This window comes from Solanum verrucosum, unplaced genomic scaffold (genome assembly GCF_900185275.1).
Source record: "Solanum verrucosum unplaced genomic scaffold, falcon-dt-bn FXZP01000261.1, whole genome shotgun sequence".
NCBI classification, from domain to species: Eukaryota; Viridiplantae; Streptophyta; class Magnoliopsida; order Solanales; family Solanaceae; genus Solanum; species Solanum verrucosum.
In genome coordinates this window covers 11980026-11994621 of record NW_026019969.1, presented here as the reverse complement: position 1 = coordinate 11994621, position 14596 = coordinate 11980026, and the positions used below count along the sequence as shown (strand labels likewise).

Below are 14596 nucleotides of genomic sequence, written 5' to 3'. Positions count from 1 at the left end.
CGAGGGCCTAACCAAATATCAAATGAAAGTGACTTTTTGTTCTTTTCACCTCAATCCATTTAGGAAGAGTATATAATACTCTGGCATATACTCTTTCTGTTCTGTTTTATAAAATAATTTTCGTGAGTCGAGAGTCTATAAAAAAATAATTTTATTATTTTATGAATATAAGAATAAATTTGTGTTCGTTCATCCTTTTCGAATTCCACTTATATGTTATTGTTGTATATTATCCTGGTGGTTTCTCACTTACCAGACTCCAAAACAAAAAGTAAAAATGTTTTCACATAAGTCAACCTCTTTTATCCAAGTGAATTTGTCCATTAGTTAACTTTGACTATGTCTACGTGGTGTACCAAACTATATATTGGAAGGTACAATCTAAAAGGGCTTAAAATGTGGAATATATATATATATATGAAAAGGATAAATATATGCAGATTTTATCCCTATATTTATAAGATAATGAGATTATTTTTAGGGCAAATTACAGAAATCACATACTTTAAAGGTAAAATTACAATTTATCCCTTAAAAGTTTATAATTACAGAAATTCCTCATTTTCGCGCATCAAATTAGTGTACCAGCGCTTATATTATTGTATCTCGCGCATCAGATTAATGTATCATCGCTTATATTATTGTATCTCGCTCATCAGATTAATGTATCAACACTTATATTATTGTATCTCACGCATGCATCAGTACTTATATAGCTCTGATAAATTAATCTGATGCGCGAGATACAATAATATAAGCACTGGTACATTAATCTGATGCGCGAAAATGAGGAATTTTGAAAATTTGTAAAACTTATAGGGAATAATAGTAATAAGTAAACTAAAAGGTGGGATTTCTGTAATTTTCCTCATAATAAACTCTCTACTGAAGAAAATTGTTTTACAGAACATTTTCGATAAAATGTCAGAAGGCACGAAAGATTCGTGTCCAATTAGTGTATGACTCAGTAGTGTTTATCCATTTCAAGTATTCTTATTCTTATTATTATTATTATTATTATTATTATTCATATATTAAAATTAAAATGTGTATTATACTAATTGAATTTCTAGATAGTTCAACTCCAACTCCCGAAAGGTATTTCAGTAAAACAATTGTATATTTATATCAAGTTAATAAATGTGTTTGCTTCTACAACACTTAATAACTATTAAAAATTTATTTAATTTAATGTAGACAGTCAAGTCCGGGGTAAGAATTTCCAATGAAAAATAGTACAACAAAAAGCAAATTAGCAAATGGAACTTATTGCGTGTGTTGTCTCATACACGATAATTATACTTCACTATTAAGTATGGAATACAGTACCAAAAATGTACAAGTAATTCCCTTCTCAATTCATTTTTCTTTTCTGCACTATTGATTTTCCTCCTTCCCATTCATCTCCCTAATCCACTTTCACTTTAATTGCTTAATTTGCTCCCAAATAACCGTTGGTGTCGTGTCAATTTATGAACTTGAACACCTTGATTATTCTATTGATTTGCCAAAGTAACGATTACTTGTAAGAAATCAACTCTAGCATGCTTGTAGATATGGCAGAAAAAAAGAGTTGTTTTTTCTAATTTCAGTAGTGTTTATTAGTACCAACAATTCATTCATCCAATCAGTACTAGCTGGTGAAAAATAAAAATAAAAATCAGTTCTAGCTTAAATGAGGAAGAAAATGTCATTGTTGACACTTCAGAGAATAATTGGTTGTATATGAAAAGCATGAATACAATGAACTTATCTATATTTGGTGTTTATACATTGAATTAATAATGCATTAACAACAACAGCAAAGCCCATTGACATACCACAAAGTGGATCTGTAGAGAGTTGAGTTTACGAAGACCTTTATTATAAATATATTACTTATTCATGATCAATTAATGTATATATTACTTCATTATCTCACTTAACTATGATAACTTAAACTGATTTGTTTACGCAGACCTTAATTACAAAAATATTACGTATTCATGATCAATTAATGTATATATTGATTGCTTCATTATCTCACTTAACCATGATAACTTAAATTGATTTGATGTACATACCGAAGATGAATAAATATATGCCAACATGATCCTTTCAATGAAAGAACAGTAAAGTCGCTCATAAAGTGGCACGACATTACAATTATCTGGAATCAAATTAAGCAATTAAAGTGAAAGTGAAAGTGAATGGGAAGGTTGAAGTTCAACAATGAAAAATAAATACTAGTGTTTTATGCTGTATATTTCTGAAAAATCTGCCAACAAAAGTACTAAAACTGCCTGTGCAGCCTGTTGAGTAACAATTATACACAGGTTGATGACCAAAAACTGTTGTCATTCCTGAAAGATTTGAACCCAAAGGGATTTTAGAAAACAGTTAACAACCGATGGAAACAAAGGCAACCATGCTATTGCTCTATCTTTAGAGAATGAGACTGCGGAATGTCATAGAAAAGGTACAATTGCTAAGTGGATAATTACAAATTTTCAACTGTATTTTAAAATTTCCAGTCAAGAGAATGGAGTCCTGGAATCAAACTGGCATATGAAGTAGATAAAGTCTTTTTTTTGTTTTCAATATATGATAACAAGTTCAACACATAGAAAGGATGGAGGAGGATTTCTAGTTTTTATGAGGTAGGATTTGGCAAAACTTTTGGCTTTGGCTTCACTTCAACTTCATTTACACTGCGGACATATATGGCATCCGGCTCATGACTGCAAGGTTAAACCACAGTTAAGTCTTATGGTAAAGTGAACAGTAATGGAGTAAAAAAAAAAAGATAACAAAATAAAAAGAGCGTTCTTACGGCTTTTCTCCCTCTTCAAATGTATAACTTGATGCTACAGCCAAGAGTTTACCGTCTCTGCTAAATGACAACGCAGCAACGCTTGAAGGATACTTAGGGTACTACAGGTTGGCCCAGTAAAAACAATCAGCATACCAGTCAGCATATACAGCGTGATAGAAACCAAAGGCATGTCAACAAATATTTACCTGATACAACCTCTTTTTGTTGTTACCATCCCAGACATTAACATAACCATCACAGCCGCCAGTGGCGAAAGTACCATAGCTGCAGTTAACATGGAAATAGTTGTTACCCAAGCACATTTAAGATCAAGTCAGCAGTATGAAACCAAAACACATGTCACCCATTGAAACATATCAATGAACCAAACAAGCAAAATCAAGGAATTTATGTCAAGAAACAGGAAGACATCAATATTGGAACCAACAGCTAGAACATGAAATTTTGTTAGTAACAAAAGGCAATTGCAAAAATACATTGTTAACATAAATCCAAGACACAGATTAATTGAAACTTAAGAAATTTTAAGACCGTTAATTCTGAAATGTCAGGATTGAAGGCAGTTATGGTTCAGATGAGATGTTATCAGTGGCGGAGCCAGAATTTTTTAATAAGGGGTTCAAAATTTGAGAAGTAAACACTCGAACTAGTGGAAGAGGGTTCGACATCTATTATACATACCTAAAAAATAATTTTAACCATGTATAAATAGTATTATTTCCGCAGAGGGGGTTCGGATGAACCCCTTAGGTATATGCTGCCTCCGCCCCTGGATGTTATCACAAATTCATCACCCTTGTTCAGTCTTGGACATCCCAAGAGAACCACTTCATCTCTACTACATCTTTATGAAATTTGATCCATAGGACAAAGTATACAACAATACACATATTGCTCCGCTAGTTTGAGGAAATATATCTCATAATTTCAGTGATTAAACATTTTGCTGAAAGTGAAATTATTCCGTTTATTTACACAGGAATAAAAAAAGTTGGAAGTGAAGTTGGAACTCACATAGGGTGAAATGCAATCGCATTTACAGGGTACACGATATCTCTTCCAGCTTCAGATTTCCGATGACATTTAAATGCATATCTGCACAGTAAGTCATTTCATTACATATGAATAGATGCCAAATAGACAAAATGATCTACTTAGCACATTGCAAAATCACCTCACATCCTCCGGGTTTTGGAGAAAGCTAATCGTAAAAACTAATCTATAACATGGTTCCCCATTCTTATTTCCAATTTCAGGAGGACTAGCTGTCTCTATCTCGTTATTCAACCATTGACAAACTTCATTTCACAATATACAATTGGTCACATTAAGATTTCATATCTTAGATGAAAGAAAACAATCCAGCAAAAAGTTAACTGGACATAAAAGGTCTATACAAAATTATATTTCACATCAAGGCTATATTACCCATTCAATTTCCTTGATTGTAGAATGATTCTCTGTTTGTACAGAGACTGTTTTATCTGTCTGTACAGTATAATGAGCTAAAAGAATTTTATCTTCAACAGATTTAAGTTGTATACACAGGCAATGTGGTTTAACTTGTGGTAGCAAATTATTACCATTTTTAATATGTCACTATTATTACTTATCATAAAGATTAACTGTAATTATCTTATAAATGACTTAATTGTATAAATATATTTTTCACTGTTCCTCTTCAATAGTTTCATTCTGTTCAATACCGAAAACAAGAAATCATCTATTTCTAAAATTAACACATACTGTTTATTTTCTTTAATTTTAATTTCTATAAGGTCAAAAGTGTCAACCAGAATAAGCAAATAGTAAATATTGGAAAGTGCCAGGAAAAACCAAAGAAAACAAAAATAGAAGTCTTTTGAAAGGAACTACAACATGGATAAAGATTGTTAGCTAATTTACATACTTCTTCGATTGACCGGACTCAGAAAGATCAAAAAATTCCATTGCAACCCGACCTTCAACTGAACTTAGAGCATAGCCTGCAAATTACACTTATAATGAGAACAACTAGGCAATGCATCAAAGAAACCAGAAAATTGATGAAAGCACAAGACTTAATCAGAACTAAATGTCGGTTGAAGCTCTAACATTCATGATCCAATAAGTTAACTTTCATTTATGCCAAGAATTTGCTACAAATGGGCCATCAAAAGTGTGCTCCAAAATTCATCATGAAAGACTTCAAAGAATATTTGTGTCACTAGGTTTTGCATACAGATAATGATGTAAATGTGGTTTTATGGTGAATTTCAAACTTAGGATTGTCCAGACTCTTTAATTTAATGGATCAGATTAACTCGTTTACTGAAACCACCAAATATTACAGAACTGAAAGTAAACATCGGTTATTTACAGTTCAACCCTGGAAGAACTATACTCATAATTTTATTTTGACTACTGAGACTCCAGAAAGATAAATATAACTGATACATTTAGTGTTTGTTAATGTTTTTGACTCCTGAAAATTTTAAATAACATAAGAGTGGAAGTCCTATGAAAGTAGGCAGTTGTGGTGATCGATAATTGATTCCAATACAGTGAAAAATGGACCCCAAATGATGTCAATCATTAGAGTTATCTGCAATTAGCTCTAGGATAGTGAAAAGCAGAAACCTTGCAACCAGATGTCCAATATTGAGCCATTAAAACTCTACAATGGAGCAGCAAATAGAGATTAAGGAATAAACCTGTTCCATTGGGATAACACCGCACACATCTAGTTTGATACTTCAAGGATGATTCCCTCCGCTGTTCAGGTTGATTCATGTTCCGCAAGTCATAGACATTCACATGTCTTCCAGCAGTTGCTACAACTAATCGGTTCCCAACAAGAGAGAGAGAGTAAACACGCTCTGGTTGTGTATAAGTTCCAACAAGAGTATGTTCCTGTCCACTTGCACCTCTAGGATCCCAGCATTTCAAGGTTTTGTCCCAGCTACCAGTTATCACTTGTCCTATGCCACACAAGAAAATCATATAATTCTATTGGATCCAACTTTCAAACCATACTGACTCTAAGCTGAAATAACAGAATGCCACCATTGAGATTTCCAATCAACATTTATAGGGTCCGCATAATCATAATGGACTAAAGTCATATTGGACTATATCATACTAACTGATGCATGAGATTAGGTTACTATTTGACAACAATAGTAAGAGGAATATACTGGGCACTTTTGAAGAGATAGGCAAAAAGTTTATAAAAAAGGAGAAAGAAAAAAAGATAGGTGCACAAGCAACTTTTTCATCAACCAAACAGAACTTGAGTCACGATTGAACTGATTGAATTTCCGTTGCAGAAACTTCTATAGAACCACCATTATATTGGACATATGATTTTCTTACAATAACGTATTACTATCATTTTTGGTAGCTTTACAGTGGGGAACATAATATTGAACAGAATCAGAAAGTATAAGAATTGAATTGTGAAAAGGTGTAAAGATTCTTTCAGTTTTCACCAAAGCCTGATTAAAAGCTGGAATGTGCAGAGCAGAATGCACAAGATAATTTTTTATCTGACTAGTGATGTTTTTCCAGACTCCTTATATTTCAAATAAATACTCCACAAAGTCATATCTTAGAGCAGCAAGAAGTAACTTAAATTGTCAATTGAAAATTGTAAACGCCGTGAATTATCTACACTGACCAGTTGCATATGAGTAATCAATGCAGCGAACAGGTGCATCATGCCTTCCCAAGATATCCTCTCTTCCAGAGTTGAACACAAGCCTAGAACAGGGGAAAACATTTTCCAGTGAGAAAGTTATTATAACCGAGGTAAATGTTCAAGCAATTACATACTATACCGTAATAAGAAATAACAGTATGACATGGATGGCAATGATGACTATTTCTCAAACTTCAATATCCATTCACGATCTTAACACAAAATGATGATATTTATCATCAGGAAATCACTTGAAACTGAAAAGGTATGTGTTCATTATCTAATTTCCAGCATTATAACAGTTGTTTTTTTCCTCCAAAATTGTTACCAGTAACCAGAGAGCCAGCAAATTAGTATACAAAGTTAAATCCTAAAGAAAAACAATAGAATAATATTCACCAATTCACCTAACCAGGATACTTCAGCTATGCACCATATCCACACACTAGGTAAAATAGTAAACACAACATCATATTACCTTCTAACGGTATTATCAGCACTGGCACTGAATCCAGATGAATCATCGTGGAAGCAACAATCAAGCACTGCACCTCCGTGCATGAACTCTCCTCTCAAGGCATTAGCACTTGCATCGTACAAACGGACCGTCTAATAAAATGCAAAGCAATTAAACTTAAAAATCAAACTAACTATATAACAACATATCTAGAGTAATCCCACAGGGGTGGTGTGTGCGCAGTCTTATAGACTCTCAGCTCAAGTAAAGCATATAAAAATCAAGCAAGTAATTCAAACTAGTAAGATCTAACAGTCACAAAAGAGATGAAATCTAATGAATTGCTCAAAATTAAATCAAATGAACTCAGAGATTTAGAAATTCAGAAAAGTGAGTAACCTTATCCCAAGAAGAAACAAGGAGGTGATCACTGTGGTTGGAGAAGCGGAGGTTGGATATGCCGTCCTTGGGCGGGTTTTCGAGCTCTCTTCCGGCAGATTGCGACACCGCCGTCATGATATCGCCGTCGTTCGCTTAAAATGGTTGATTTCAGCGTTAAGTAGAGGATATGGGAGCGTATAGAGTGACTAGGGTTTCACAGAGAGTGGAGGGAGAAGGAGAGAGAGAGATTTTGAAAAATGAAAAAAAGGTCAGATGAATGCTTCCAGAATTTGAATTCAAATGGGGGCCAGATAGGGAGTATGAGTACTAGTAATTGGTTTGGGTTTTAAATTTTGGCAAAAGAATTTTATAGAGCTAAAAGCGGGGTAGGCCTAACGTCTTTTCCGTTTTGCTGCGCTACTAAATACTTCGGAAACATCGAATCCAAAATCAAACACAAAGAATACAGTATTAAATTTTAAATTGTTTTCTTACTCAGTTTGTGCCTTGTGAATTGTGGGCATTTGACGTGAAAACAAAATAAAATTTCTTACTTCCTTTAATTTTTTTAAAAATGGGATGGAAATATGAAATATAATTTAAATGATGTTATTTTATAAAAATAAAATGTTTAGAATAATTTTTTTAAAAAAATGATAAAAGTTAAAGTAAAAACATGTTTTTGGTGTTTTGTAAATTTCATATACAACAAGTTATATTTAAAATTTATATGATCAAACAATAATTTTTAAATAAAGTAAAATAAAATAAAAATTCATGCTCAAACGAGTCCTTAGTTATATTGGCTTTTATTCTCCGGCCCGTTTGAACTTCTCTAAATTTATTTTTATTGAAAAAAAAGGGCAAACTTCATTACTTATAAAAAAGTATCAAAAACCTATCAATTCGTTTGCCATCTTACTAAATAAGCAAATCATGTTCATAAATAAGGTATTCAAAAAAGGGAAAATTGTTAAAATAGCAAACTATTAATTAAAATTAAATGCTATAACTATAGTTTCGTTTAATTCTAATTCGTAGCAAACACTTTGTCATTCGCCTCTCTCCCCATATATCTCGCTCGTCACTCTCTCTCTCTCGCCTCTCTCATTTTATACAAACAGAAATGTATAAATTGTATTTGTGTTTGTATAAAGCGAGAAAAATATATATACAAATACATATATATATCTCTTCGCCCTATATACTTATAGTTATACAACACAATTTGTTTCCTGCCCAGTTGTCTTTTGCCTTTCTCCGACTGTTGACCTTGCCAATCCAAATTGCCCTACTCCAGAATTTGTTTTACAGCGAAGAATGGTCAAGAAGGGCAACAAGGTTGTTGCTCAGGTATTGGTTGAATGGGTTGGTCTTCCCGTTGATGTAGCCACTTGGGAATTTGCTACCGTCTTGAAGATAAGGTTTCCATCATTTGATCCTCGAGGACAAAGATCTTTTGTATGGGGGAGTACTGTTACAGTAATTTGGGAATTCAAAAGTTAGTTGACAAAGTTAGTTAAACATTGTTAAGCTACAATAATCAGTGTAGTGATAGTTAGTTAGATGTTAGTTGTAACTGATTTTGTTAAACAGTGTTTAACTAACTTTGTCAACTAACTTTTGAATTCCCAAATTATTGTAACAATACTCCCTCATACAAAAGATCCTTGTCCTTAAGGATCAAAGGATGGAAACCTTGTCTTCAAGATGGTAGCAGATTCCCAGGTAGTTACATCAGCGGGAAGACCAACCCATTTAACCAATACCTGAGCAACAACCTTGTTTCCCTTCTTGACCATTATTCGCTGTAAAACAGACTCTGGAGTAGGGAAATTTAGATTGGCTAGGCCAACAATCAAAGGATAAGAAATGTGGGAAGACATTTCATAACACTTTTTTAACAAGACATGCACAGTTTTGTGAATCTTGACAGAATTAGGCAACAAAAGAGTGTAGGCCACAGGGCCAACCTTCTTAATGATCTGAAATGGACCATAGTATTTAACAACAAGCTTATGAGAAGAGTGGTGAGAGATAGTCACTTGTTTGTAGGGATGCACCTTAAAGTAGACTTAATCCCCCACAATAAAATACCTCTTACTTCTATAGGAATCTGCCTGTTGCTTCATTCGGAGTTGAGCTTTATGCAAATGATGCTTAAGGAGTTGCAACTTAAGTTCTTTGTTCACCAAGGTAGTGTCAACTTCGCTAGAAGCTGATTCACCAGATAAGTAAGGGAGATGTAGAGGAGGTGGCCTGCCATATAAGGCTTCATATGGTGTGTTTTGTATGGCTGAATTGAAACAAGTTTTATACCAATACTCAGCCATAGGCAAACAAGTCAACCAATTGGAAGCATCATCACTATAGTAACATCTTAAGTAGGTTTCAAGGCATCTATTCAACACTTCTGTTTGTCCATCAGACTGACGATGATAAGTTGTAGATGTATGCAATAATACCCCTTGAAGAGTAAATAGCTCCTACCAAAAAGAGCTCAGGAACACACCATTTCTATCATTGGTTATAGTATCAGGTAAGCCATGTAATTTCACAATAGTATCCAAAAACACCTGGGCAACTGATTGAGCAGTATAGGGATGTTTCAGTGGGAGGAAATGACCATATTTGTTGAGTCTGTCGACGACAATCGGAATCACCTCACTGCTATGAGACTTGGGAAGACCATCACTGAAGTCCATACTAATTTGAGACCACACCACCTCAGGAATAGGTAATGGTTGTAACAACCCATGGTAAGTGTTGACACCCAATTTTGACCTTCCCCGATATAATTAATTTTCGAACTTCTTAATTTTCAAATGATTTAAAATAATTAATTTTAGAAATTTTGAAAATAAAATAAAATATATAGTTTGCAAGTTATTTTAAATAATTTGTCACTTTTTATAATTTTAAATAATAATATGTCTTCTATATAATTTTGCATATAATTAGTATTTTTATGAATATTCGAAAATTGTCTCAAAACGATTTAGTTTTATTTAAATATTTGGCTATTTGGTTTAAATTAATTAGTAACTTATATTTCGAGTTAATTAGTTTATAATTAAGTTAATTATTATATAATTATGTGTCTAATTAGTGTATTTTATAAATATCTGAAAATCATATCAAAAGATTTTTATTTATTTTTAGCTAAGTGTTTTACTAACTTAGTTTAATTTAAATCATAATTACGATTTTGAATTAATTAGTTCATGTTTAAATTAATTATATTATTATCAAGTTAATTATTTTATTTCGTTAAGAATAAGAAGCTCGTAAATTAATTATATTAACCCGTCTTATTTGACTTTTAGCCGAATCTATCTTAATTAACCAAGATTGGCTATATCCTTAATTCCCAATTGGCTATGGTTTAGACCTATATGGTCAAAAACTTAAATCCAATTCACACGTCCAACTTAAAAAGACCAATTTGGGCCTTTCTTTTAAAATTTTCCAGCATTTCCAGATCTCAACAACGCAGGCCCACTCCCAACTTGCCTTTCCTCTTATCTCCAGCCCACTCAAATGACCCAGACCCGGCCCATTCCCATATGCACAAAAGAAACCCAGAACCTTCACGTAAGCAACATTCCAAACGGCAGTAGCTCACGATTCAATTGCGTGAATTCACGACATAAACGACAATGACTCAAACGACAATCCAAGCAGTACAAAACGACGCCTGCTCGATTTAACGCCTTCACAGAGGATACAGTGATAGACGGAAAAAGCAACGAGCAAGTCAGGCAGTACTCTGTTTTTTTTTTGTTTTCTTCCTCAACGTCCTTATCCCATTAATGTCGCAACAGCAAGACAGAGGCATGCGTCTGTCTCCTTTTCCCTTTCGGAATGAGCCAAAGTCTCAAGGAAAAGGTGCTCGTCCAAATTGGTGAAGGAATTCAATTTTTGAATTTGGAATTTCTATCCGTTTCCCCATTTCGGAACCCTAATTTTCCTTCTATATATGTGGCATATTATTCACTGTTAAGGGGGAGCTCGGGGAGGAATTGGAAAATTTGGTATTAGAAAAATAGTTAGAGAAAGTATTGCAATTAGCTAGAATCTAGAAGAAGAAATACACTTGCGCGAAAAAGTTTTCTTGAAACTTCCTGTTTGCTGTATTCTGCCCGTTCAAATCTCGCCGGAGTCTCGTGTGGTGGTGGAAGCTCTTTCGTGGTCAGTTCGTTATTGTCCTAGTATCGCTGCTCCAGGAAAGGTAACATCTTTGTTCCTATTTCTCATTCTTTCTTTCCGAATGGTATGTGTATTGCTATGTCATTGTCCGAAATAGTCTATCGTTTCTCTCGATGTGGTTGGAGTGCCAATTATTGTATCTTGTGTGTGTTGTTGGCGTATCGTGACCAAAGCTATAATCTGTTCTAATTCAATATTCCTTAGTTTCCAGCCGTGTATTTTCATTTTTGTGGGGGTTAAAGTCTTTAGTCACTGCAAAATAAGCATAGTCGACTGGTTTTCTTCTAATTTCATTTTAAGTTTCACTAGTATGAACGTCTGATTTTCTTCGAATGAGTCGTTTTGTGGGGAAGGTATTTCAGTTTAGTTTGGTATTTTGTTTAACTTACACTAAGTTGTTACTCGCCTTTGTCGAAATTAGTGGTTGCCTAGTTGTGGTATTCATTATAGATATCGTCTAGTGCTCTGTTTGTGGACGAATATTTATGGTCCTAGGCTGTTTGGATGTGTTAATCTGCAGAATGTTGATTAGCCAGTCTTACAACTTCAATTGTCACTGTTTAGTTTAGAGCCTAGGATGTCATTTAAGTTTATATATCTAGCCATTATGCTAGGACAAATAAAATACAAGACCATCAGCCATGGCCTCTTTGCTCGTAGTTATGATGTTTAGCTTGCTTTACTATCAGTTGTATGGGGTCATATGAGCTTATTATAAATGTTGTACATATTTATGGTCTTTCTATCTTGCTTTTCGTGTCTTTTCCTCGATATTTGAATTAGCACTAAGATCTCGATAAAAGATTGTGTATAAATTTAATCAAAGGAGGATAGTCTTTTTTTATTTTCCGTCTCTTTTGTGCTAAGCTTGGAAATGTAAGATCACTGTTGCATATATTTTCCATGTCTTTGCTCTATTTTAGGATTGGCCAATTTTTTTTTTTTCATTGTATTTTTTCTCAAAATGATTTCTCAATTGCAAATACCCAAAGAGATATGCTCTACGCTCAACTGGCCGCATCTATGTCGTGTTTATTTTAATTTTTAGTTGAGTACGTGATAAACACCAGCTTGTTTCTTGTTGTTTCTTGCTGTCCATATGCACCTTTACCCGCCACGTCGGTTCATTAGCTCAAATAAGATCAGTATGTTCTTTAGTCACCTCATTAAAGTTTCCAACTTGTCTCTTTGTTGATCAACTTAAATAAAAAATGTGGTTTCTTATTATCAAATGTACGCTTCTCCTTTCTTAATTTGTATCTCTTTGAATCCACTAAAGTGTACATTGGTAGTAGCTTCGTTTTGTTGTGAGATGTCTAGCTTGCTTTGTTATAAATCAAAATCATGCCTTATTGTATTCTTATTAAAAATGTTATTCTTGTGAATAAGTTTAAGTGCGAATACTAATCTCGACACACTCCCTTTGCATGTGAAAATTTGCTTCGAGTTCACTTTGAACTCCGTTCGAGTCCCTTTTGGACTCCGTCTTTGCACATCCTCGAGCCTAAGTTCGATTCTGCCTCGTCGATCCAATAAGGTTGAAAGGGAAGCTAAAATACAGGGTAAATGGAAGCAAAAACGCAGGGAAAGGCTGGTATACAGATTTTGTATACATGCTATACATGTCAAAACGCAACAAATGCAAGGCCAAAAATTGAAACAGGTGTTTTGGAAGTTGAATTAGGTTGTATACATTTGGTATACATCCTTATATACAAGAAAAATGGGCTGGATTCATACGATATACACTGATATACAACCAGTGTATACAAAAACGGGATTGAGCCTAAGCCCCAAATTTCAGCGAATTTGGCCCAAAAGGAGGCCCAAATTCAATTTCTCCCTACTCTTTAATTATTTAATTATGATTATTTATTGTTTATTGCGTGTTGACTCTAACTTTTAAATTGTTAACTAACCTAATTAAATTCCCCAAACGATAAGTTAATTTCTTTACATTGGCTTACCTTTAATACATTCTTATATTTGTTTTTGTATTCATTTTATCTTACTAATCAAATATATTGGCTATGTTTCATTTTAATTAAATCTTTTGTTCTTTTTAAAAGGACATGTTTTGAATGCCTCTTCCTTTAATCATTTTACTTATTTAAATGGTTTTAAGTTAACACTTTTCTCAAATGAACTAAAATAAAATAAAATTGTGTGTGTTCTCTTTTTATCAATTGATTTAAAATGGTCTCATGCTCTAATTGGTTCAAATTATTATCTTAAAAAATGAATTAGATAAATTTTAGTTAGTCTAGTTTTATTGAAATTCTAATTACTTGTATCACAAGTCCAATGTGTCATTTTGAATTCTTTTCTCTAAAAAAGAAAAAATGCGTCGTTTATCTAATTATTTTCTCAAAATTAATTATATATTGTAATTTATTTAAATATTCTTATGTTAAAATTTCTCAAAATTAGTCAAAGTCATTTTAGTCAAATCGCCGGTCAACCGCAAGTTAGCGGGCATTCCGAGGGCCTAACACCTTCTCGGAATGTATATTGAACTTCGAACCCTTTTTCAATTGATTTTATCTGTTTAAATCCATTGAAAACCCTTTAATATTTTTCTTGATTTTTATTAAAAAATTAAGTGGCGACTCTGTCCTTTTGGAAACCCGATTTCTCTTAAACCATAAGTTTAATCAGTTTTTCGAAAACTCAGTCATTTTCCTTTTACATATATTTTTAAATAAAACAGTAAGCAGCTAAATCAGATTTGTTCTTTTGACAAACATCACACCTTTGAATGAAACCCTTCACTTTTGTTCTCATGTTCTTCCAATAAAATAGTGTCAACAATCTCTTGAGGGTAACTTCTACACCTGAATGACCTCCTAGAGGGATAGCATGCCATATGGACATAATGTCATTCCTTAAACTTTGCACCTTGCCAATCGCTAATTTTCCTTTCCTTTTTAATTAGCCTTGCAACCAAGTAAACTGCCTATGAGAGTGAGGATTAACTTGTAAATCTGCAATCAACTGTGTAAGCTCTGGGTCTGAGTGCCAACTATCCACAATAGCTTGAAAGAGAGCAATGTTA

The 14596-nt window shown here is 33.4% G+C and overlaps 3 protein-coding genes across 3 annotated transcripts in view; 1 reads left to right on the top strand and 2 right to left on the bottom strand.

Moving 5' to 3' along the window:
* The window catches only part of LOC125815767 (uncharacterized), a 162375-nt gene that overhangs the window by 71191 nt on the left and 76588 nt on the right, over window positions 1–14596 (top strand). The gene's annotated exons all lie outside the window — the stretch shown is intronic.
* Window positions 2393–7648, bottom strand: LOC125815771 (mitotic checkpoint protein BUB3.1). The gene is made up of 9 exons (XM_049495324.1): window positions 7351–7648; window positions 6973–7103; window positions 6474–6556; window positions 5509–5775; window positions 4725–4800; window positions 3830–3910; window positions 3001–3079; window positions 2813–2913; window positions 2393–2720 (listed from the first exon to the last, which is right to left on the bottom strand). Exons 1-9 carry the CDS (start codon window positions 7465–7467, stop codon window positions 2633–2635), a joined length of 1023 nt encoding a protein of 340 aa, XP_049351281.1. The 5' UTR covers window positions 7468–7648; the 3' UTR covers window positions 2393–2632.
* Window positions 9009–10037, bottom strand: LOC125815057 (uncharacterized). The gene is made up of 3 exons (XM_049494459.1): window positions 9845–10037; window positions 9453–9628; window positions 9009–9317 (listed from the first exon to the last, which is right to left on the bottom strand). Exons 1-3 carry the CDS (start codon window positions 10035–10037, stop codon window positions 9009–9011), a joined length of 678 nt encoding a protein of 225 aa, XP_049350416.1.

Excerpts from the sequence above, each read along its gene's own strand:
- LOC125815771 (XM_049495324.1), bottom strand. The coding sequence starts at position 7,467 with ATGACGGCGGTGTCGCAATCTGCCGGAAGAGAGCTCGAAAACCCGCCC. Across the intron at positions 6,557-6,972 it reads GCTGATAATACCGTTAGAAG|GCTTGTGTTCAACTCTGGAA; the intron begins GTAATATGATGT and ends CCCCTGTTCTAG. Across the intron at positions 5,776-6,473 it reads TGATTACTCATATGCAACTG|GACAAGTGATAACTGGTAGC; the intron begins GTCAGTGTAGAT and ends TGTGTGGCATAG.
- LOC125815057 (XM_049494459.1), bottom strand. The coding sequence starts at position 10,037 with ATGGACTTCAGTGATGGTCTTCCCAAGTCTCATAGCAGTGAGGTGATT. Across the intron at positions 9,629-9,844 it reads TATAACCAATGATAGAAATG|CCATACAAAACACACCATAT; the intron begins GTGTGTTCCTGA and ends GTTTCAATTCAG. Across the intron at positions 9,318-9,452 it reads AACTCCGAATGAAGCAACAG|ATCATTAAGAAGGTTGGCCC; the intron begins GCAGATTCCTAT and ends GGTCCATTTCAG.